This window comes from Rissa tridactyla, chromosome 4 (genome assembly GCF_028500815.1).
Source record: "Rissa tridactyla isolate bRisTri1 chromosome 4, bRisTri1.patW.cur.20221130, whole genome shotgun sequence".
NCBI classification, from domain to species: domain Eukaryota; kingdom Metazoa; phylum Chordata; class Aves; order Charadriiformes; family Laridae; genus Rissa; species Rissa tridactyla.
Genome location: NC_071469.1, coordinates 33,456,604 through 33,481,834, shown reverse-complemented (window position 1 = coordinate 33,481,834; position 25,231 = coordinate 33,456,604). Strand labels below are relative to the sequence as shown.

General features: G+C 40.1%; 1 protein-coding gene across 2 annotated transcripts; it reads right to left on the bottom strand.

Annotated features, from left to right (window-relative positions):
- Positions 1-1,757: 1,757 nt before the first annotated feature.
- Positions 1,758-25,199, bottom strand: DTD2 (D-aminoacyl-tRNA deacylase 2). Of its 2 annotated transcripts, XM_054200874.1 has the most exons (4): positions 25,036-25,199; positions 18,604-18,777; positions 4,174-4,243; positions 1,758-2,105 (listed from the first exon to the last, which is right to left on the bottom strand). In XM_054200874.1, exons 2-4 carry the CDS (start codon positions 18,619-18,621, stop codon positions 1,780-1,782), a joined length of 414 nt encoding a protein of 137 aa, XP_054056849.1. In that variant the 5' UTR covers positions 18,622-18,777; positions 25,036-25,199; the 3' UTR covers positions 1,758-1,779. The 2 variants fall into 2 exon arrangements, with proteins under 2 accessions (XP_054056849.1, XP_054056850.1); XM_054200875.1 differs by lacking the exons at positions 18,604-18,777; positions 25,036-25,199 and adding an exon at positions 10,346-10,602.
- Between the last annotated feature and the right edge of the window lie 32 nt (positions 25,200-25,231).

The window sequence follows — 25,231 nt, the reverse complement described above, 5'->3', positions numbered from 1 at the left end:
TTTTTTAAGCACACAGGTCATAATGAATTTGTATTAGTTATTCACATCAGGACAATCTTACTTAATTGTCGCTAGTAAGAACTTAGAATATGACTCATATTGCGTCTATCATAACTGTTAATTATTAATGAATAAATGTCATTTGGGACCTAGCTAATATTTCCACGCCATTTGTGTGAATAGTTGTTTTCAACCGTGAGAGTGCCGATTGCCAGGAATTCAACATCCTTAGGTATTTCATAATTATTTACCATACATTATGTTAATCTGAAAAATCTCATTACACTCTTGTCAAAACTATGAGCTTTGTATCTGTTAAAAAAATGTGATTCTTGTGGCATAGTTTGAGCCTGCAGATTACACATTCTGTTAGGTGTTTTTTTTAAATAAAGATAAGGACAGAATATTTGTAACTACTGACCCACAATTTAAGATTGCACAAACTGGCACTCTCACTAACCACTAGGTTTTCCTCTTTTCCAGAAGAAAAGGTTTTCCTCTTTTCCTCTTTCCTCTATCTTTTCCAGAAAAAAATATTATTTAAGTGGGAATTCTGAATAATTACTGCAAATTGTCTAATTTCACTTTGAACCCTTCTAAATTACTGACTTCAAAACCCATGATGCTGCAGTAGAAGAGAAACTCGACTCGCGAGATGAATACACTTGAATCATTTTGTAATTTGCCACATTTTAATATAGCTGTTCTGTTCTTACTGCCTTACAAGGCAGAATTTCCCATTATAGCTTCTTAACGCCATCTGTGAATCATGTTTATCACAGCACTGCATAGGAGGTCAGCTGGGAAGGGGGCCCCAAATGTGCCATCACTCTATATAAAAGAAATATAAGGGAGTCTCTGCCTGGCGGATTCAACAGACAAAGAGCTGGAAGGAAGTAATAGGGGCAGAGGGAACAATGCGATGGCAGCATACATCGTACCATTTTTATTTTCATTTGAATATTTCAGTCCTTTTCCCGGGGCTGTGTTATGAAAGAATTGAGTAGACAACAAGACCAAGGTCACAAGGACACAGACGAAGCTATAGCAAGCAGCCCATCAAAACACATCAGAGGAGATTCAGAGTGCCAACTTCAACACAGTAATTCGGTGGCACTGCCTTGACTTCAGTTTATAGACGCGCCTCGCTTTTTCTTCCCTGTATCTTTAGTCCTTGTGCCACTTCAAGTTTCCCCCCCCCTTACACACTCTGGATGAGGGGGGTGGACTTTCTTATTTAGTAACTCTCTCTAAAAGGCTAAAAATTCAGTGAATTTGTGCTTTCAATGTATTTGTTAGCTAGAAAACATTGCTATTTTATAGCACATGAATCACAAACACATGAATGGTCTGACTCCAGAAATCTGGGAACAAGTAAGTACATCTATAGCATGCTTTTTTAAAAATCTACAAACTTTGCTTCCTCAAGCATACTTTACAATAGCTAATACACGTAATACTTTTGTCGTTATTTTGTAGTAAGAAACATATGCATTGCCCCATTTTTGTAAATAAAGTCTTCCAAATTATACAGCTTCATTGGATGAATCTTAACAATTATTTTGAGCACACTTCAGATGACTATGGACGTAAAACACATACTCCTTATGGCAAAGCAGTCTCAGGTATCCTTCTATTTAATGGGATTGGCAACATCAGTACAGATGAGTGAAAGTCTTTCTTCTACTGTACCTCCCAAACCATTTAAGTACATTAATGCTTAGAAATTAACAAAAAGGACAATGGTTGCAAGCCAGTACTGTATATAATTTATTTATTTCAAAATTCCATCAGGTGAGTGTAAGGTCCATTTGTATCCAGTTTTAACACCTGCCTGTTTCCGTATGTGCCGTGCTTGACGAGAACACCTGCTTCCACGCATTTGGCATTGGCAGTGAGTTCTTTTTCACACAAAGTCACGAACTGAGAATAAAGTTCCAGCCCTTTTTCTTTTTCAATGTTTGCATGGTACTGCATCTTTTTTCCCTTCAGTTTCCCGCCTAGGGTAGCTTGTGGTATGATTAGCACATCGCCTGGTAAATCAAGAACTGAAACGTACTCGCCACTTTCATTTTCACTTAATTTAACATTCAACAGCGTATTGACTGTAAATAAAAATAAGATAAGAGTTAGTGTAACTAAAGTCAATTAAATAGGACCTAGTATAACATCATAAACAAGATTCAACAAATATTGCGATGCATGACAAACTGTTCAAGTAAAAGAAACTGCTAATTAATGAAATGAAACGTGGGCAGTCAATAAATACTATTAACCAACTAAGATGTCTGACTATTGTGAAGAATGTGAAGGATATTTATATTAATATGATATGTCTAAAGAGTTGTTTCGGTGGCAAAGTAGTTGGCCGTCTGAAATCCTAAAGTTGGTTCTAGTTGGACACCCCTAAGGGAACCCAGAATCTAGTTAGTGACCCTAACTTAATTGCCTGATAAATAGGCAACATTTGCACAACACTAGAGATTGTAGGAGACACCACCACCCTCAGCGCACTTTGGAGAAGCTTGTGCCCTGATTGTCTTTTCATTCTGGTTGCAGTAGTTCACAGCAGGGCCCAGCACTGATTTGTGCTGAAGCCACAGCTCAGCAGTTTGGTGTCAAGTGGAGTGAGTGCCCTTCAGCGCTCCACTTCGAGATGTGCAGGTGGCAGCTTGTCTTTTGAGAGAGGAAATGGGCAGGAAGGTCCGAGATGCAATTTGGCCCAAAAGCCAGGATATATAAACTTGCAAATAAAATTGATGTGTTTACTAGCATTATATTTTCCAATGTTTCTATAGTAAATCAAATCATTCCCCCAAAACTTCTTCCAACTCTGTAAAAGCTGTCAGGACACTAGTCATGCCTCCAAACCCATAAGATTTTAATGCTGTTTGAAGCAAAAAGAGCTGAGTTGTGAATCAGGAACCAAACCCACTCATTTAAACAGTTTCAAAATACATTTAGGAAAAAATATGCTGTAAGACAGACACTTGAGGGGGATGGTCATAGATGAATCTCCTAATAGGAAACAGAACTTTCTTTTTCTGGCCTGTTTCAACTGCCATACAGCTAAAAAGGTCATTATTTTCAAGTTAGACTCTCATGAAACTCTCACAAGCACAAAATCAATTTTCATACCATATCTTTAAATATACCCAAAGATTTCAACTTAGTTTAGCATCACAGAAAGACTCTGCCCTCCAAGACCAAGAGAGGACCTCCCAGGATCTGCTCTCAGCATTTTCTATAGCACCTGGCTGTGCTTGTGTGCTGCCAGGTCTTTCTGCTGGTCCCAGCATGTAGCCTGAAATAGACTATTGTTATGACCTTTTGTGAGACCACAATTATCAACCAGCCACAGAAAAGAAAAGGGGCACTTTTATCTGTAATAGACGGCATCATGGAATTTTCCCAGGTGGTCCAGTGCTACTGATGGAGGAAAGGAGGGAGAAGTAGTGAAATAAAATTAAAAAAGAAAACAAACAAAACAAAACAAAAAACCTCAAGCCAAACCAGCAGTGTACGAAGACAGAAATCACTGCCATTTGACTTTGTCCACAGCATCTTCTCTGCTTTGATGTAAATGTTAAAGTGTATGTGAAGAAGAGGGAAAGAACTGCAGATATTGCTGTCATCACTTCTGAACCAGAAAACTGCACTTGAAATGCTAACCGTGTATATAGTGTCTCTGAAATGAGATGGGAAGGACACTGTTCAGTTATCCCCCCAACTCCCTCTACTGGCTATAATTTTAAATATCCTGCACATACAATGCAATCTGTGTTAAAATACTCTCAAATTCAAACCCATGAATTATTTGAAAACAGTTTTCTCTAAATTCAGTTCTGTCCTGGACTGAACCTGTTGCCTTATACTTGTAATACGTCAAACAGCAGGCGCAGCACTTTCTGTGTTAGAAATTTATAATCATGGGAATTGATTTTCTAACAGGTTGATCGTGAGCAGGTGGACATGAGCAGAGTGAGAGGTACGGACAACTGTCAAAAGAAACAAGACCAACCAAGCTGTTCTTTCAGCCAGGTGATTGATTTGGAATGATGCTGTCTGATGGCTTTTTGATGACTTCTTGTCCAAATGGTTGCTGCCTTCTCTGCTTCTACTGCATTTCTTCTTTTTCAAACAATAAAAGAATTTTAAAGGTTTATATCATACCAATTTTTGGAACAAGATCCTCGTCAGCACCTTTGAAGAAGCATATGTAGATAACAAGCCCTCTCTGGACCTATGAAAGATTACAGAAAACTACGTCAATGTTCCCATTGTCCAACGTGCAAATTTATCATTAAAATTGGTATCAAAAATGACAAAACTACACAACAAAAAGCTTCTGAGAGTAGTTTAAGTTATTGAGGTTAGCTTCAGACATCAAGTTTACACACCACACTGTGGACGCTTATGAGATACATACTGATTACCTGCACAATGCTTCTACATACAATTAAGCCAATTTATTAGCTCCATGTGAAGCCAAATTTAGTTGGAATGTACAATGTACAGTATTAACATAGAGAAAGTGACAAGATGAATTAGTGAACTTAGATCCAGCATAGGAAATAATTTAAGCTTTTTTGCTATGAAACATACAGATAAAATAATTTTCAGTGTGAATTATGAGTTTCCAATTATGAAACATGACAAACGCCACAGGACTTGCCAGTGAACGGAATTATATTTTGATGTTAAAAGTAATCTAGTACAGGATGATTCTGAAAAAACACAGAATCTGTTAATTAAAGATTTAAATATGATGACCAATTTACATATGATGACAAACAACTACGGAGTTGTTCAGAATATTATAAAGCTGTACAAAATATTATTTGCCAGTTTGGGTGAAATCTTTTTTGGTGAAATGGGACCTTTCCCCTGATTTGTACAGAGTCAAGGATATGCCACTTCTTTAGCATTCAGAGAGACTACTTACAAGAACTATTTGAGGGAAGAATTAGGTCTGTACCGAGGAGAAAGCACAAGGAAATTCTTGTGTAGCTTTTCTGCTCACTTGGTTAGTTCACAAGGAATGTGTGTGCAAAAGCCTGTGCTTTATTAAGACAAACGGATAGGTTCTGCAGCCAACAGCAATTATATCACCTGCACAAGATGAGTGCACCTGAATGGTTTAACTTCTTCAGGAAAAAAAAACAAAAGGCATACAATATCCACAGGCATACAGTATCTAAAAACCCCTCACTGCTGCTTTGTCAAGAATACGTATCTTTATATTTTTTTAGCAGAAAAATAAATGTCTGCTTATGAAACACCACCTAAGAGATGCTAACTAGATTGGGGCAGGAAGGAGTCATTACTATCGACATTATCAAAGCAAAAGGATTAAAAATGTGAATAGTTTCTTAAAAATATATTTTTTTAAATTTTTCCTCTTTTTTTAAAATTTTTTTCCTTTCCCTTTTTCTTTAAAAGATAAAGGTTTTTGGTGAAGAAAACGTAGCTATACACATGAGATTTTATCCCTTTGTTATTGCAGAGATTAAAGAAAATGCTCAAGGCAACGACTGAAAAGAGCTGTGTCTTCTCTACTACTTTTCTAGTGACTAACTTCTGGAAAAAAGAGAATGCTCTTTGTAGCAAAAACGTCACATGCTTAGAACTTTCAAAAGCTTTAAATGGCTCTTTTCAAAACTCAGTTTGTCCACTGCAGAATATTATACAGGTCCCAAATGACGGCCATGTTTCATAAACACTCTAAGAAATTTGATGGCCTGAACCTCAAGTGACATCTCAAACCATCTGGTCGAATAAGGGAGAGAAATGCAGGCTGCCAAAAGTTAGATATCCTTACATGTTTAGCTAAATACTCGTTCCAGAAACAGACCGGCAACAGGATATTCACAGAGCATAATAATGCACATGTACCTACTAATAAAAATTTTTGGGATAAAATAGGCCAAACACGTTCATTATAGGCCAACTAGGCCAAACACATTATATACCTGACCACTGGATTAGAAATAAGTGACTCTGTGACACCGCGCACATCACAGAAAATCATCCTAATTCTGAGACTTGTGACTGTTTTTTGTACAGTCTCACATATGTAAGTAACAATAATCTGCAAGCAGCTCATTTAAAAAGGTAAATAAAGTGACATCTGCAAGTCCTAAGGCCAGGCAGCTAAAGATTAAGTAAAAACATTCATTATTTTTCCAGCCTCTCTCATGATTTGATGCCTATTTTTGAATATACTTTTTATCATAAGATGAGACGTACATATTGACGGAAATTAGAGGGACAGGAGGTTAAATGAAAAAAACCAAACAATTCAGAGACAAGCTAAAGCTGCTAGAGGATGCTTCTGCTTCTACTTGTATTGCATGTTTATGATCTTCCAGAATACTTTTCAACCATGTTATGGTTGAAAACTATTAAACTATTTGTAAGTTGAAATGGAAATGACTGAAAACTGTAGTTGAACACTATTTCCAACACATGTGCAACTATGTTTCAACCTTGTTATGTCTTACTTTTTTGTTCTTTAATTTTCTTAAAAGAATAGAAGACATAAAATCGAATGGAATTTCAAGAATTTCAAGATCTACCCCAATAATAATATATCTCAGTCCTCTGATCTTCCATCAGTGTTTCAGATGTCCTAAGACTGGTGGTTGTTGCCAATGTAAGGAACGGGAACGTGTAAACCTTTATAACCAAAGCAAAAACATTGCCATTGCTGAAGGTCCTCCGTAACCTATCTAGTTGACTGCTCTTCAGAGCTATATTTAACACAGGAAAAGTCAAGCAAAATAACACAAACAAGAAGGTGACAAATTCAACACGCTGATGTGCAAACAGCCACTGCAAGGAACTTACGTAGTGACAGGCAGGCGGCTGGGCAGGGAAACTGTGCTCTATGTGGATTTGCTGTTATCAGTAAAATGCCTACATAAATAAATCAGCAAAGCAAGTTACTCTGCAACACTGGCATTTATTATACAACTGTCCTAAGTAATCATCAGACCAGGCAACCTGCATCATGAAGGGCTGAAGTACCCAGCCCCTAAGGCCATACAGCCAGCTTTAGCAATGCTGCCTCCAAACACTGCTTTTTATCTCTTTTTCATGAAAACCAAAAAACTAACACCTTCCTCACCCTCCTTACTAAATACATTCATCTGAATTTTGCAGGATTTCATTAGCAAACCCCAAATATATTCTGCAAAATGTTATCTCAACTCTACCTTTTGTTTTCCCTTTTTTCTTCTTCTTCAGGAAAATGTAATGCAACTGATAATGAAAACGGAGACACTTTATAATCCTTAGGAAGCTAGTTTGTGAAACTAACTTATATAAATTATTCTTTGACGTTTCCATTTCAAGTTCAGATTTGCTACCCTGTGAGAAGACTTCTTCCTATTTCTTACATTCAGCTGCAGCAAAGAGAGATTACATCATCCAGCACAGGTCACAGCACAAGTCTGTGCCTGGTACTTTGCACCTCTTTTTCCTATCTGAACCAGAAAACAAATCCAGGGAAAGAAGGGAAAGACAGTTTTCATTCCATAGTGTATGCACTTATACTTTTAGCTGAATATTCATTTTATCCAAAATTATTTATTCTTTTCTCCCATAGTTGTGAAATACACCGAATCTCACCTTATTTCTCCCCTGCCTTTAAAAGTAGAATTCCTTTTTTACCTCCTATGTATTTTGTTGTATACATAAACCTTTTATGGATGCTATCTAACCCACATTTCTCCATAAACAGGGTATCCCATCCCCAGTAATCCTCATCAGGCCAGAAAAACTCAATCATGAAAACACAATGAAGGCGGTGATTCATGTATAGATATAAAGTACACTCCTAACCTTTTACCAGTTAAAGAACATCGGCTCCAAAGTTCCTAAAGTACCTACGGGGGTCTCTTAAAGCTCAAAAGCTATTCAAAGCCACCTACATAATGTGCTATTTATAGTACACTAGAAGTTTCTCAAGGTGAGGACCTACTTTTAAGTTGTTATAGAACTTCAGGAACACATTGGTTTATGTAAATAACAGTTTATGAGGTCTACATTTTTTAATTTTGCATTGACATATATATATAGGGAGTAACATTACTGTACCAGAAAATGTCAGCAGCAAAGATTCCTTCCAATGATCTCCAAAGTAGTCATACTAAAGAAACTACGAACTTCCCATAGTTTCTTGCTGCACAGTGCCTATTTCTTGTTACAACAGATTTCTCCTAAAAAGACCCAGGTAGCCAGGAAAGATTCCTAAGTGCCCATGACAAATATTAGTAAGGTTCACGTCTGAAAAATATCTGCTGCTGAGACTGCCCAAATCTCTTGCTGATTCCTTTAGTGCAATCTATTACTTTACCGGTGATTTTGGTTAAGCCATTTAAAACTTCAAATAAGAGACACAAACAGCATAACCTCCTTGTAAAAGCATTAGTTGTGATATCTCTAAACCATAACATATGCCTCTTTTTGGATAGTTTTTAAAAGACAGCCAGCAAAATGACATTTCTGCTTTTATTTACTCTATCTACAATTACTTTTGAAATTAGCAAGCTAGAAATAGGATATTTCACCGAAAGTTAATTTATGCTGTGCTGAGCAACTTCCACTTTAATTAACCTTACACTGAGAAGCTAATAATGCAATACGCACAGATGCACTTCAGCCAAACACAGCATCTGTTAGACAACACGCATTTTCTTTGAGCAAAATGTTCTGGTCTCTCAGACCACACTGCAGAAACTAGGTCTCATTGGATCAACTTGCCTCTTTTGAACAAGGAGAAAAACGTTTTAAGAACAATGTGAAAGTCAAGCAGTGGAAACACCTAGGGACAGGCTTTTTTTAAAAAATTCTCTTCAGATTTGTTGAATGAACTCATAAGCCCTTTAAACACGTTAGAATTTTTACTTTTAAAAAGTTATGTGAATGACTCCATTTAGCCCTTTCTGTTGTAGTAGTCTTTAAGAAAGACAAAACAAAAAAAAAAAAACACAAGGGCTAAATAGTTTAGAAAAACTCATAAATCTCTTTATCTCTCTCCCTCCTCTCCTTGGAGAGAGAAGGGGGGGAGAGCATCTGTCATTTGTCTCAGCGGCCAGTCCAGCCCAAACCACAACAATGGTTGACACCAGCAGAGATGAGTTATTCTAGTGTAGGTTACCCATCAACAGTAACAACTACAGCGGGACAGCACACCCCAAAGAGCAGCCTTCATGCTTTGGTCAAGAGCCCTGGGCTGTATGCATAACACGTAGCCCGAAGAGTCTGCAGACCTACCTACCTCTCCCAACAGAAGACTACAGGAGGAAAAGGGGAAAATACGATGTTTCCCTCAAGCTGTGTGGTGGTCTGCATCCAAAGTTTCATTTTTAGTGGAAAAAAAATTAATTAGAACTGATGCCGTAGTCCCATTGCTCTACCTGGCCCTTTCTTCTCCAAGTGTGCACTATCACACAATTAATGAGGTACGCAGCTGAGCCCAACAGCCAAATTTGTAGCATCTCTGCAAAAGGGTATTTAAGAAAGGGCATAATGCCAAAGAGTGAATGATAAGCTCAGAGGAAAAGGAGGTGCTCCATGGTGGAGCAGTGATGCTCCAGAAGGTCTGTAGCCTGTGGAGGCCCCATGCTGGGGCATAGGGAAAGAACGAGCAGCAGAGAGAAGCCCCTGTGCACTGACCCAGTGTCTTGTGGTGGCGCTTGCCTGGCTGAGGGCACTGAGTGTCACTGCTTGTGACGACCAGGAGGGAGGAGAGGGCCCTGCAGCGGAGGCTGGGAAGGGGCAGGAGGAAAGGTACGTGAAGTGAAGCTTAACCTGGAAAAGGAGGAGGGGTGTTTTCCTCAAATGTCTAAATGTTTGGGGGGCGGGGTGGGGGGTTAATGGGGGAAAAAAAAATCCCAATACCCAAATCATGAATTAAATATTTATGTTAACTGGCAACAAATTAACTTAAATCCCCCAAGTCAAGTCTGTTTTGCCTGTGCCGGTAACTGGCAAGCGTCCTCCCTGGCTTCACTCTGACCCACTAGTATTTTTTGCTTTTTACTCCTTTTGTTCCCATTTCCCCGTCCCGGCCGGGTGGGCGCTGGGCTGCCAGCCGGGCCCAGCCCGCCGCCCGGGGCGGCCCTCTCCCCGACAGGCGAACCTCAGCGGAGACGGACCGCTTTGGTTCGGGTTCCGAAGGCAAATACACACAAAAAAGCCGGAAGAGCATCTCCCGAAGGAGCGGGGGTTACTGATCTGACCGCGCTTAGGGAAGGCACGGCGCCCTCCCTCACCGTCCCGCCCCGCCGCGGGAAGAAGGGGCGATAGGGAGGGGGAGGCGGCCGGCCGCAGACGTTACCTCCACCCACTCGGCCTCGGAGCCACGCTCGGGCGGCTTCACCTGCAGCCGGGCGGACAGGCACTGCTGCAGCAGGGCCCGGGCCACCGCCGGCCGCCCCGCCGCCATAGCGCGGCCTGAGGGCGGAGCGGGGCGGGCACCGCGCTTGGGCCGGTCGCCGCCTCCGGGTAACGCCTTTCCGCCACCGCGGGCTGCTGGCTTCGCTGGCTGGTGAAGCCAGGAACGCCGTCCCCGGCACACAAGCAGCCTCCGTGCCCGGGAGCCCAGGGGTGACAGGCTGCGATGGCGGGGGCAGGGGTAGGAGCCAGGGCGCTGGCGCCGCCATGCCGTGAAGGAAGAAGGGGCCCGGCGGGCCCGGCCTGTCAGCGGCGGCGGGGGAGAGCCCGGCGTCCACGGGATCTGCGGGGCGGCAACGCAAATAGTTAAAAGCGGCTCATTTGACAGGCAAGCGGTAAAGAAAGTCCGTGCTAAAAACGCAAAAGAAAAGCGGCAAATACTATAGGCGTTTCGCAGAAGGTAAAACGGGGCTTGTGGTCAGCCAGCGACCTCGAAGGAGGGGGCAGGCAGTGAGGGTACAAGATTTAGAACGCAATAATAGGAGTATTTTTACAGCTCGACTTAGCGATGCCCTACAGCTAGCAGGGAGGGGGGTTTTGTTTCTTTTTTTTTGGTGAGAAATGAAAAATCTGCTTGTTTTTGAGTGGGGAAATGTTGCATGTTCGGGGTAAGAGTGGTATGCTATGTAGTCTCTGCATGGAAATGGAAGACAATTATTAATCTGAATATTACCTGTCACTTCTTTAAAAACAAGTAATGTTTGTGTTTCAGGTAATTGAAGTGAGCCCATCAAGTTGGAGCATTTATCCAACGATACTGCTTGGGGACGGAGAAGAATACAGTTAAAAGGGATCTGGATAGCTAGGAATCAAAATCATGATCTGAAAAAAAAAAAAGCGCATAGTTCTGAAATGAGCTTCCATACCTAATGGGAAAAGTTAAAGTATTGCAACTGCTTCTTTTCCTGCCTTTCAGGGTTTTGGCTACATACCCTAATATTCATCGAACAGCTGCTAAATTAGAAGAGTTGTGCCTTCCTCCTGTCTGTCAATTCTGACAGATAAAAGTTTTGAATAACATTGCCAGCAAAGTCAGGCTAGAGCGATGCAGAATTCTGTCTCAGAATTAGTTTTAAGACTGAAGATTTTATTTTTGCAACCATGTTAAAAAAAAAAGTAATACATATCGGTGTGAGTAAGAAGCCAAATTTCATTACCTGACCTCAATCATAGAGTAAGATTATTGAAGTTATCTTTGGCACAGCAAGGGGCAATATGCACTTATTAATAGTCAGTGTTACACATAGGGATACATTTGTCTTTGTCTGTTATTTTAAAATAACATTCTGTTGCATGAGTATTCAGTGAGGTTGCTCTTCCCAAAACAAACCTTTGTGAAAGAAGAGGAAATCGCACTAAGTGGTTAGTGCATAAACAAGATAATTTTTGCGAGCTGTAGGGTATTGTTAAGTATGAGCTGTTTTTATTTAAACTCGGCTAATTTTATTTAAAATACCTTCTGTTCGTTTATTCTAAAGCTGTATCCCCAGACGCATTAAGAAGAGTTTAATGAGGTAGAAATCCATTTAAAGTGAGGCGTTTTCCATATATATATGTGTGATATAAATTGATTAAGGAAAGTGGATTATACTACAGTCTGAGCAAATTATGTAAGCAGATTATAAAGGGATATTAATATACAAGGATATTTATTGTTCTTTGTTGCACTACCACTATTTACACCAGAGTTTGATGGAGAACGTTTACTCGTGCAAGTTTCAACACAAATGCCTGTGAAACAGTGTATAGAAAAACTAGTATGACATCATTGTTTGTTTATGGATTCTTGGTGTAATTATGTCATAGTTTCCTTGGGAAGGCAAATTAATTTTGTTGTAATGCATGTCGCATTTCTTGAATCTTACTGGGCCATAGTTAGGTTAAGGACCTCTCTTTGCATGCCAAAAAAGATAGTAAATTTGTTGGTTAAATTTTAGAAGAGAGATTGGATTTGATTGTGGCTTCTGTATAGGAAAGAACCTCCTGTCATCTAAAGAATATATCCATGCATAAAATATATTGATATTTTCATCTGTTATTATATAAAGACCTTTTGCTGCATATTTTGGATTTGACAGCTGTCCCAGAATATATCTTGTATCCTCTCTGCTTGTTGTTCCTGGAGCAGAGAGCAGGTATTTTGAAACTGGTAACCGGAAATCTCTGGTTACCTTCACATCAGTTCTCTTTCAGAGGGGCAGATGGCAGTATGAACCATTTCTCACAAATTTCAGTGGACACGTGTTTTTCCTTACCCTTTGTGTGAATGGTCATGCATATTTCATGTATGTTTAATGGAATGAATCCTCTTGTAAAGAGGGGGGTGGGTGCTGGGAGCTCTGCCTCGGTGGTACTTGGCTTTCTCCTGTTTATCAGAGGATGAAACACTAAAGATCTTCCAGTACCAAAATGATCTCATGTGGTCTTGAATTCTTCCCTAAGGACTCTTTTTTTTTTTTTTTTTTTTAGTAATAGGTTTGGTGTTGCATACCATTTGGCAGGGGCAGTAGTTGACTGGAACTTTGAAGGGACAAGATGCATCTTAGATGTTACTCCTCTGTCTATGGTGTCTGAAACCATGATCAAAGGTCTTTCAAGCAGGTATCACATCAACAGAGTGCCCCTAGGTAGCGTCATCTGTTTTGAAGAGAAACTATACAAAGCTGCGGTGGCATTTAGATAGCAAAGATACAAAATAAGTTGCTGGTAAGGGTTGTATCTTGGTAAAACTACCTCTTGTGGGACGCATGTAGCTGAAAGGCTGCAGAGTGTGAAGGGAAGAATTAGATTTAAATGTTTTATTTTCTCCATTGTCCAGTGTGGAACTCGCTCTTCCCACACATACTGAGATAAAAAAAAAAAAGGAAAGACAAGTATCAGGCACATATAAGGAAAGAAAGAGTAGTTAGTTGAATCACTTAAAACATTTAGTAAAGAATCACAGGTGGATGCCACTACTGCTGTGAAGGGTAAGACAGAACTGATGGACTCTGCTGTGCTAGTTAGTAGAGGTTGCTGTTAGAAGACTCTTTCATCATCAGAGATAGCCTGGAAAGTGGAATTTGCAGTAACGAATCGCAAATTTCCACCACGAGATAAAAGAAAAATCCACAAAATACTCTGTAAACTGGGATTAATGTTTAAATAAAGTACATTTTTTAATTTGGCCATGCTGAAACAACAGATCAGTCCCTCAAAGAAAGAAAAAAAAGATATTGCATATCTTTAGTTTAAGGTGTTAAAACTGCTACAAGAGACAGCTCAGGATGATAGTGTGTTTTGGTTTTGAAGTGATGTTTACAGTCTTACATCCTGAACTGAGTCAAGTCCTTTGCTTTCTGTTGGATGATGATCCCTTTTCTCTTCTTTTGCTCCCAGTTTACTTATTTTGCTTCTGGTTTCGAGCTGCTTAGCCTACTTGTGCTATCTGTGCCAAGTTATCTGGCTCTTTGTATTTGGTGATTCTTTTTTTTTTTATTTTATTTTCATAGCCTGTTTCTCAATCTAGTTCAAGACCCAATTAAGCTTTCTTCTTTCTACAGACTCAGAATTGCTAGCTGAAATGCTGATTGCTGGAAGAGAGAAAATATCGTTGAACAGTGATGTGAGTGTAGAGAGGATTAGGTGGTGGTGTTAGAATCATTTTATTGTCTAAGTAGCAGACACATGATGATTACTGTATTTAGTACTAACTTCTCTCTTACTCAAAGTGCTGTGCAGGCATTAAGGTCAGGAGTATGTCTGCCTCCCAGCCATCGTCCTCATTCCTCCAGAGCTATTTAAATAAGGAAGGGGGAGAGAGGGCATGAGGAATTTCTTCAGTAGTCAGGCAGAAGAAATGAGATGGAATAGCAGTCCTGTCACTCAAAGACCACAAATACTGCACAATGCCTGTGTAAAGCTACCAGAAATAGCTCTTCAAGAGAAGATGTGGGGTGAAGACGATAATCAACTTTGCCTTGCAAACAGACCCCAGATCTGTTTAGTCTTCCAAAGAGGCATTGCAAACTTCTGTGGGAAGATGACTGAAAGGAAGAGATGGCACTGTGATTTTTATCTTTCTGGTTTGCGTCCTAACTCTGAGGAAGGTCATGACTTCTTCAGCCCCAGTTCTGTAGCTTCAGAGTTGGTACACCTCTACTTCTTCCAGCAGAGCCAATTTACTGTCCCCATGGACGTGAGAATTGTTTCCAGTGAAGGCTGGTATTCCTGTTGTGGAAGAGCAGTCCTGTGATTTGAGCAGTTGATTTTATATGTGTTCAAAGTATGCAGCAAAAATTAAATACACTATTAAATATAGATTAGTGTTTTGTTTAGTCCTTCATACAATTACAAAACAGATAGTGGAATGTGTTAAATTAGAGTAATAAAAAGTTAATTAAATTTCTGAACAAAATAACAGATTCAGTGTGAAGGCTGTGTCAGGTACAATTACAGCTTTTCTAAGTGAGAAGCAGAAATTTGGCTCTATTGGGAAACAAAGGTAGCCAGATAAAGACACACAATCTGCTCGCTTACCATGATTGCCTAAAGGAAATAAGAACACTATTAATCACAGTTTATTTCTCTACAGGTGTCAGGCATGTTCATTTGCGTGTGACATTTAACTACTGTATTTTTTCCCTGCTTGGGTGTCTCCCACACCAAATCTTTGCATGATTGACAGACATTAATGTTAAAAGGACTTCTGTTATCCTGCTCCAATGAAATCAACAGAGCAGTGGGAGTAGCCTGGCTACAGTACGTACCATAGGGTCTCATTGTAATACCTCATATTGGTTAGAAGCAAGATAATTTTTTTCACAGAATTGAGCTAATCTAATAAACTACAGTCCTGAACCTTTCTTGTGTAGAGCCAATCTTGAGTTTCAACACAACATTCTCAATTCTGGAATTCGGAGGGAGGCTGTATAGAGCCACCAAACTGACTCCAGAAGGAGTCCCTCAACGGTCAGCAGTTTTCTGCTCTGGTTTAGGAATGGCACTGCCGGATCCAGGCTGATCCCTGGAGGCATATACAAATGTCTTTGACCTTGCTTCCCCAATTTCCCGAGTTTGGGATCTGGGTTCTACACAGCAGGAGTGCATGGAAACAACTTGGATTGTTTCCAAACAACTAGGAGGACAGTAACTGAAGCAGCGGTGAGGGAAAAAGCTATAAAAGCCTGAGATAAGGTCACAGGGCCTGGAGGAAACAGGGAGGAGTAAGAGGGCTGAATGAGAGCCTGGAGCTGTACAGGCGGTTTGCTATCCCTGAGCAAGCTCTGTGTACCTGCTCAGGCCAGCTTTGATCTGTGAAGCTCAGCTTCTTGCGTCCCATATGGAACTGCTGACCACGCATCTGCGCAGGGCCTGGCACCGGTCTGGCAGTGCGGTAGGTGGTGGTTCTGCTTTGCTTCAAGCCACTGAGCTAACCCATGCCTGACTGATCCGGATGGGTGTTGCAAACTGGGTTCCTCCTAATGGGGGAGGTATTTAGACTAGGCCCTGTTGCAGGCACTGTGGAGCACAGGTCCTACGTTCTTCACATCCTACGTTCAGGGTTGGTTTGGTGCAATCCCAAGGTGACTCCACCAAGTGTTTGTGCTGTGCTCCACAGCCCCTGTATTATTGGTTTGTGTTATGCTGGACACCATCCTCTATCCCTGTCATGTAAAGGAATTGAAATCTATTCTCTTCCCCAGGTATTGCTGCATCCCTGCTCTCTTCACCTCATAAACACTTTTGCAATAGCAATTAATACTACAGAGGCATGCTTTTGTTAGTTAATCCCATTTCTTTCATTTTCAGTGAGAAATTTTGATGGTAATTTGAGGACATTGCTATAGAAAAAATGCATCAGTATCTTCTAGGAGTGGGAACTTGAGTTCTCCATGTTTTAAATAGACGCCATATGTAAAATTATCAGAGTATTGGCATAAAGCCTCATGTTATTATTAAAAAATGTACATGGATTGAGACATGGCTCTTTCTGCTCCTTTCACAAACAGTATGAAAGGTCGTTTATTATTCTCTATGTACCTGGAGGACTCCTTGCCTCTAGTTGAGTGTGCAGGCATAATCAGGCAGCGTGTCATTTTTTTTTTTTTTTTTTTTTGCATTTACATGGATGACTTTCAAAATAAAACTGTTACCACAGCTTCAGGCCAAAAGCTTTCTCCTTGAGCCACGGCTCCTATCATTTTTTTTCTCCCCTCAGGCATACTGATCCTTAGCTAGTCCGGAAAGTATGCACACAAATGATAGGTCATTAGGAAATTCTCTGAATAGCAAACCTCTGAAGTCATCCCAAGTGCTGTTTGCCGTGCACCGTGATAAAACTGGGTAAGTTTGAAGAGGACCTAATTATATGCTTGGTCTGTCATTTATCAGTTGCTGGAGCTGTTGTTCCCAGAACACAGCAACCTCTTCTGCGGCCTCGTTCAACAAGATTGCCAGAGCTCAATGAGCCAAGCAGGGTTGACAGATTTTGGCATTTTATTTCCTTCGATGTAAGATCACTGCATTATAATGCAAATGGGTATCTCACTTTGCCGTAACACAGCATCATATACAGATACAGTAATGTTGGTCTATGCGCTTTTCTTAAAAATGTAGTTTGGGAACTCATCCCCTTAGAACAAATAGCAACTGTAGGGCTTTCATTTACCATCACCCTTTGGTATTTGATCGTTTGTTTCAGTTAATACAATAGTGTATATATATATAATCCTTCCATGATTTTAATCAACTTAAATGGAAGGTGATCTTGTTTCCCCCTCAGGTCTTGTGGGGAAGAAAGCAGATGTTTAATGCAGTGAGCTAAATAATAGAAGATTGTAAATTCTAATGAATATTCATGGAATCAAATAAGATAATGTACCATGTGTCAAGAAATAATGTGGCTTCCTGCTATGACTTCCAGTGTGGCTTAACATGTTTCAAAGAGCTTCCAGTGTCAAGAGCTGTTCTTTAATATTTAATTTTCACAGTTCCTTAAAGCACAGATTTTTTTAATGCATGTTTTTGAACTCATTTGGGGTGATATTATTTCTTTATTATTTGATACCTCAGAAGCACCGCAATGATGAAAAGGATATTTTTTCACATAATCTTTGATTGGTTTTTTTTAAGCTGCCAAAGGGTCACAGTTTCTTTCTTTTACAATAGATGCAAAATAGCTGCTAGAGAGTGAAAGTAAAACACTTTATCTTCAATATTTGATGTTCTAACAGAATAGAAAAATGGCATTTGGTATAACTTTTTCTAAAAGAGCTTTTTATTTCACAGATAATTCTTGGAACTGCTGGAGGCTTACATTTTTATGAATAACTGAGTAAAACAATTACTCTGTAACTTGGGATATGTTAATATCAATTACAGATATTTAATCTTTCCCTGTATGCTCTGTTGCCCATAGGACAAAAAATAATTGTATCTTCATAGTGACAGGCTGAGTGAGGGCTATGTCCAGATTAAAAAAACCTTCATTTTGGTGCCCACAAATAAATTCCAGCACAGATATGCGGTGGTGTAGCTCCTGTTATAGAAAACACAGATCTACCTACTGTACTCGAGCTTAGAGAATGACTCAGCTCACCTTCAGGTGAACTTCTAGGCTACATCTGTACTAGGAAGTTAAATCAATTGCAGGAAATATTGGACACTGCAACTCATCTTTACTTTTAACAGTTCCTGCAATACTTTTGGCCAGGGCGAACTCACTAACAAAAAAATTCTGGTCCTGGTTCAGCAGGTAAGATGGGCCCAGTCTCAAGAGGCAGGCTGCACGACACCACCCTGCTTTGCAAACCTCCTTTCTCTAACAACGTCGTAAATCTATAAGCGTGAGCTAATGAGTCAAGTGCTGAATTCAACAATTGCTTAGTATAAAAAAAAAAAAAGCGTTTTCTATCAATAGTCCCTCTATTTCCTGTAACACCGTTATATTTACTCATATCAAAGTTTGATTAGATTAGTATTTTAAAAGGTACAATGCAGTCCTTTAGTGGCAATAATTAGAAGAATGTAAATCACATTTATTTCTGTGACAGAGTTGTTTTCTAGGCCTTAGTTTCAAAATCCATAGGCCAAGAGCTTTCATAAAGATTTCACTAGAAAACTGCCTTCCTCTGAACCAATTTCTATGAGAAACCCAGTTACTTTGTTGTCGGGAGCCATGAACCCTGTTCCTCTTCTCTTCGTGCCCAGGGAGCTGGCATGGAAACGATAGCAAAGATAAATTCTCTGAAACGAGAGGAACTTGCTTAGCTTCTTGTAAAAGTTAAACTTCGAAGCTGCTCTGCTTTAGGCTGTTCTTTCCTTGGTATAAGCTTCCTATAAAGGAGAAAATAGGCAAGTTATAAATGCGCCCGTCTTCGCTGTCTGTGCTGGGAAAGTCAGTTGGCTCTATTCTGCCTAAAGCAGCCTGCTGTTTGACATTAGGGGACATTAGCATAATTACAAATCTGAGGCACTGTGTGTCATTTTCTTGGGGGGTAAATCAGTAACACTTCAGCATAAGAGATTAGAAATCAGGAACTCCAGATTACATTCCTGGATCTGCCTCTGGCTTAATGTAAAACCCTGAAAAAGAGTTACTTTCCTTCACAGTTGAGGATTAACCAGAGGACTGTGTTCCAACATTCAGCTGTTCTGGCTTCACAGCGGTGGAGTGCCTCACAGTTTTACACGATAGCTCTTCAAACAGGGTGCGCAGACACAAGAAGTGTTCTTGGATCACATTTATTTTCAGCTGAGATGGTTCCTTGCACACTGAAACACTCTGGAGCAGGTTGCGGCTGGCATCACTGTGTAAGTGGTCCACCTGCACCCGAAGAGCATCAGTGCCCTTTGAAATATCTTGCACTGCTAGTGTACTGGGAATTATGAGACAAGTATTGAATGGCCACGGAGCAAAACTGAACAGGTTTGGAACATGAACCAGACTTTAAAAATAATTATTAAACACCAAAACCACTAAAAGTTGATGCAATGTCTCAATGAGCCTCGTTTGTCAAATAAGATTAATTTGCTATACAGAACTCATTTAGGCTCAAGGTTCTGATGTTAACAAAAATGCTTCCTGTAAAGCATAACCTCATTACTGAGAAAAATGAACGAAGAGCATAATTAAAAGGATTTCAGAAACTGAAACTGTGACTGAATGCTATTATGACACAGACCAGTGGAGTCAAATGATTTACTGAAGCTTTTAGGACGGTGACCATCTTTTTATTCTGTATTTGTACAATGTCTAATACAATAGTTCTCTTTCTGGCCCTGGGATTCTTATCATTGCAATTTATCTTCATTACTGGAAAAAAAAAAAAGAAAAACAAAGGAAAGAAGAAGGAAAGAAAATGCCAGGCTTCCTTCAATGTTTGTAAAATAATATGGCAAAGATTAGGAATACTTTAAAAAATCAAAACATTTGTTTTTCTCATTTCTTCAAGTATGGAAATGTTAATTAATAATAGTTAATAATTTTTGCTAATTCCATTCATGCAAGGAATAATATCTATATATCAAGTACCTAAGAAAAATTATATGGTTTTGTTACTGAAGGGCACATTCAATAAAATAAATCTCCTCATTTTCTGCACCACTTGCTTAAGGCTGGAAAAATTGCTGTAACATCAGCTGCATCTTCGCTGTGATGTGACTGTTACTATAGTAAGCAATATTAACCTGAAGGACTTGATGACTAACTTCAGAAGGTTCTAGCAATAACTTAAATAAGGTTTTCATCTCTTCCTGACTATGAAAGACTGCACCTATTAAAAAGTCCACACGAAAAGCAATATACAAACTAAATTGGGCTCAATTCTGCCAGACCTTCTTCCTCATTTAGCAAAACAGAACTAAAGGAGACAATTTAATTTCTTTCTCAGTTTAAGGTTTGGCAAAGCATTCACACAGGATGAAGCTACTTTTGTGGTCTTGTATTTATTGAAAATATTAATACACATGATAAAGAAAAATGAATACATTATTACTGTTTCTTACTTGTTTTCATTGTGCTTGTTAAGATGTTGCAGTTTCAAGTATTGCCACATATAATGAACAAAGTTTGTTTCTTACATAAGGTAATACTCCATATGAAAACACAGGTAGACCTCACTTGTTTTGTATGGATATTTGAAATCAGAATCTCTTAAAATCCCTTGGACCAAATTTACTTTGCAACTGGTAGGCAAAACTGCCTCGATAGCAGTGATGTTGGCCTTGGTATCTAAACCTAGCAGGAAAAAGACCTAAGAGAAATTTTAGTGAATGACAGAGATGCAACAGCGTGAGTCTCCTCTCATGCCTGAAATTCCCTACTGACATAGAATCATAGAATGGTGTGGGTTGGAAGGGACCTTAAAGATCATATAGTTCCAACCCCCCTGCCATGGGCAGGGACACCTCCCACTAGACCAGGTTGCTCAAAGCCCCATCCAATCTTGTCTTGAACACCTCTAGGGATGGGGCATCCATAACTTCCCTGGGCAACCTGCTCCACTGCCTCACCACCCTCACAGTGAAGAATTTCTTCCTGATATCCAATCGAAACCTACCCTCTTCCAGTTTGAAGCCATTACCACTTGTCCTATCACTACATGTTTTTGAGGAGTGCCTTACTGATACGGCTGGAGCCAGGTACGACATCAAGCCCATGCACACGAGCTCTGCCAAGCTGATGCTGGTCTGTGCAGGAGCAGATTGCGTGTCTCAGCATTAAGTAAAGCAACCTGGAAGTTGTGTGAACTTACACGAGGAGCACAGCAAGGATAAAGCAAAGAACTCATGCCGGTAGGCATTTTGGCTTGGTTTATTTTGCAGCCTGATCTAGTTTGTCAACCCTACAGGAGAATGATAGTCTGGCAAGAGCCGTGAGAGCAGCTCTATCTTGGTCGCAAAGCTGCCAAAGGGAGGAGGTGGCAGCCATCCTGAGACTCGGTGCATGGGCTGAGCCAAGAGATAACACTAATGAGTCCACGGCTCAGAAACAAGGGCAGAGCAGCAAAGCTACCTGCACCAGCAGTTGTTGGGTAAGAGCACAAGAAGTCACAGAGGATTACCAGTTTTTTTCCAGCTAGGCTTAGCTTTAAAAAAGCTTGGGAACAACTGCTGCAGTTTAAGATAGCATGGAAAAAAGATAACGTGATGACCCCAGGCGTCCTCCTTGCTCTCCAGCAGTCTGAGGCTCAGATAGAAGCAGAGTCTCTAACTTTTAAAAGGCAATCCTAGGGAAAGTTTTCCTGGCTTCTCCAGAAGTGCCACTACTTCCACAGTTCTTTTTTAGGGTGCTGTATCTTATTTTGCTATATAACAATATGTGGAAGATTATCTCGTAATTTAATGTATTTATCTGTATTTCTTAATCATACAACATCAGCCTCATTGTCCATCACACAACTGGCCTAAAACTTAATTATCTTAGACTTCCTTCATTCCTGAATCAAGTAATTATTGCTATGTGGACAAAAAAAAAAAGATAAAAAGCAACATTTTAACCTTTATTATCTTAAATGTGCCAGGGCTGCTTGACCAGCGAGGGAAAAAAATCCGAATTGGTGACCCCCGTGCCACACACACTTGTCCTGGTATGCTGTGGTATACATCTCTGGCCAAAGATCACAGGTCTGGTCATGGAGCTAACATGACCTCTTAGTTTTGAAGAAAAATTCTTTAGCCTTTCTTTAATGTAATTTCTAGTTTAAATTGTGACCAAAATGGATGGTTCATATGAGCAAGAGTTTGCAGCCTGTCCTTAACTTACTGTATTATTAATATGGTACTATGCAGGCACTCAGGAACGAGAATGGGAACACAGGGCTCCATCAGCCTTGAAAGTTTACAGTCTTGATAACATACGCTTTCTTAGCTGCTTACTTCCTATTGCACACAAATCAACCTAATCATCTACCAAGTCATTTTTCAAATGTTAATTCTTTTTTAAATTTTGGAGTCATTTGGCAACAAATCTCTCCTAGCTATACGTGGATGCCCTTAATTGATTTTGGGCGGAGAAAGAATACATTTAAACACCAGAAAATCTAATTTCAGACAAAAATCAATTTTATTTTTATCATGTGAGTGTTCAGGCTGAATAGCAATTTAAAGTCTTTGAAACATTTTCTTACGCTTGCTTAAAGAAAACGTTATCAATTTGCATTAAAATTAAATATTATGTTTTTCATTTTGTTGAACTATTGAAAAGTCCGAAGTGGAATTTTCTGAAAGATGCAGAGATTGCCCATGGTTTCCATAAAGATTCAAGTCCAGCAGTAAATTCTTTGTTAATTTTTGGTTGCATTTTCCTAGACACATGTTTTAGCACTGTATGTGGACTGCAACGACATGTCTGGCAAACAACTTAGACCAATGCTTTCAAATGTTAAAATTTAAATAAGAAGCCAAAAGCAATTATGTGAAGTGCACAATCCATGAAACTGTCTTCACAATTAGTAGAGATGGTGCAACACTACTCAATCAAGCTGTAATCAATGTATTCCACTATTAACAATCAAGGCATTTTGAAAATGACTGCTTTATTGATGAGCAAATTTAATCCCTTTCTAATAGCCAAATGCTACTTTTTATTTTCACATTCAATACAACCTACTGCCATGTTAGCTCCCCTCCTACTAACAAACCAGTGGTAAAGGAAATTGTTAAAAGTATTGGTAATCGTTTCTTTCTTAGGTAACAGTTTGGAAAACTCCTTCAGCTTACTTTTCAAAAATCAACTTTATTTTGTGCTACATCAGCTTTACAAAAAAAACAAACCCACAGAAATATTTGTGAGCGTTGTTCCACTCGGTGTGTGAGCTATTCTCAGAGACAGAGAGCATATGGTGGAACTGTTTTGCCATTTTCTTTTCTTTGTGTTGACTTTAAAGTGATGGGTATCTAAACTGCATGCCTACCGGTGATCCTGCATTACCGATTTCATTTCTGTGAGATGCACAGTATCTTGCACTTTAACACTGCCTCCAACTGCTCAAGGTAGGAAAGGCAATTATGCAAATTTCTTGCAAGGCAAAGGGTAACATGGTTTCCTGAGGCAGTGAAAAAAAGGCCCTTGATGTAGATCTGTATTATGGTTTCAAAATGAAGCTGGCTCATTGGCTTTCGGTGTTTTTTTGCATTTTGGTTTGGCAGTAGGGTAAATTATTGTGAAACTCTTCAGATGTCTGTGCTAGCTATGCAAAACATGCTCATGTGGGTACAACAAAAATGAAGTTGAGTGAGAATCACTTAAAGGAATACCAAAACCATTTCTTTTTATTGCTGTAATTTTTGTTTGCAGCTAAGCACTGGAATAAGCCTTTGAAAATGGTGCTTTTTTATAAAATGCTCGATTAGTGCTTTTAATAATACAAGTCAAAAAATGACATTTAGAATAGTGGTGAAAATTCTGCTCAACATGAAAAGAGGAAATGTTTATTTTAATAACGCTTTAAAACGATGTAAAATCCTCTGATCCGTTATGTATTACAACAGATACCAACAAAGGACACTACCTACACTGTATTTTATCTTTGAAAACTAACGGCCTGGAACTTCCGAGATCTGAATTACTTCTGAAATACCACTTAGATGAATAAGGACTATTCATGGAATTGTCAAGCGCAAATCATGTCAAACCGATCTAATTTCCTTCCACAACGTGGTTGCAAGCCTCAGAGGTGGGACAGCAGCAGATGAGGAGTACCTTAAAGTTTTTAACAAATCTCACATGACATTAAGGAACAGAAACGTGATTCTGATGAAACCGCTATGGAGTGGGTGTATACTGGTCGGAAAACTAAAACTATAACCAGAATAATTATCAGTGCTTCAGTTCTGGGCTCCCCGGTTTAAGAAGGACAGAGAACTCCTGGAGGGGGTACAGCAAAGGGCAACCAAGATGATTAGGAGACTGGAACACTTCTCTTATGAAGAAAGGCTGAGGGACTTGGGTCTTTTTAGTCTGGAAAAAAGACGACTGAGGGGGGAGCTTACCAACGCTTATAAATATTTAAAGGATGGGTGTCAGGAGGATGGGGCCGGGCTCTTTTCAGTGGTGCCCGGGGACAGGACAAGAGGTAATGGGCACAAACTTGAGCATAGGAAGTTCCACCTAAACATGAGGAGGAACTTCTTTACTTTGAGGGTGGCAGAGCACTGGCACAGGCTGCCCAGAGAAGTGGTGGAGTCTCCAATTCTGGAGACATTTAAAACCCGCCTGGACACGTTCCTGTGCAGCCTGCTCTGGGTGACCCTGCTCTGGAAGGGGGTTGGACTAGAGGATCTCCAGAGGTCCCTTCCAACCCCTACCATTCTGTGATTATTAAAAAAAAAAATACCAGGCGGCATCTGCCCTGGCTACAGGTCTCTTTGTTCTTTTAATTAACGATCCGAAGGATGAAATGGAATATATTTATTACATTTGGAAAAAGACACAAACCAAGGAGGGGCCAAGCTCTCGGCCAACCATTTTGCGGGCCGAGGAGCGAATCCCGAAGCCACCGAGAAGCTGAAGGAGCGGCCCCGGGGAGAACCAGAGCGAGATTCAGCGGGGACAAGTACAACCCTGTTAGGAACGACCCCAAACCAACTTACAACGTTATACGGTCACCGGCTCGGCTCTTTATCCGGGCAGGCCTCGGTCTGTTCCGTCAGCGTTCTCTCAGCCCAAAGTCCTCCATCTCCGCTCTCCCCGGTGCCCGCTGGGCCGGTGTCCCGGCCCCTGCGCGGCCCGGGAGGCCCGGAGCCCCGATGGGGCTCCGGGCCTCCCGGGCCGCGCAGGGGCCGGGAC

Coding starts and splice junctions, on each gene's coding strand:
- DTD2 (XM_054200875.1), bottom strand. CDS start 10,453: ATGGCGGCGGGGCGGCCGGCGGTGGCCCGGGCCCTGCTGCAGCAGTGC. Junction 4,244..10,345: donor CCGAGGCCGAGTGGGTGGAG/GTAACGTCTGCG, acceptor AATCTTTCATAG/GTCCAGAGAGGGCTTGTTAT. Junction 2,106..4,173: donor GGATCTTGTTCCAAAAATTG/GTATGATATAAA, acceptor TTTTATTTACAG/TCAATACGCTGTTGAATGTT.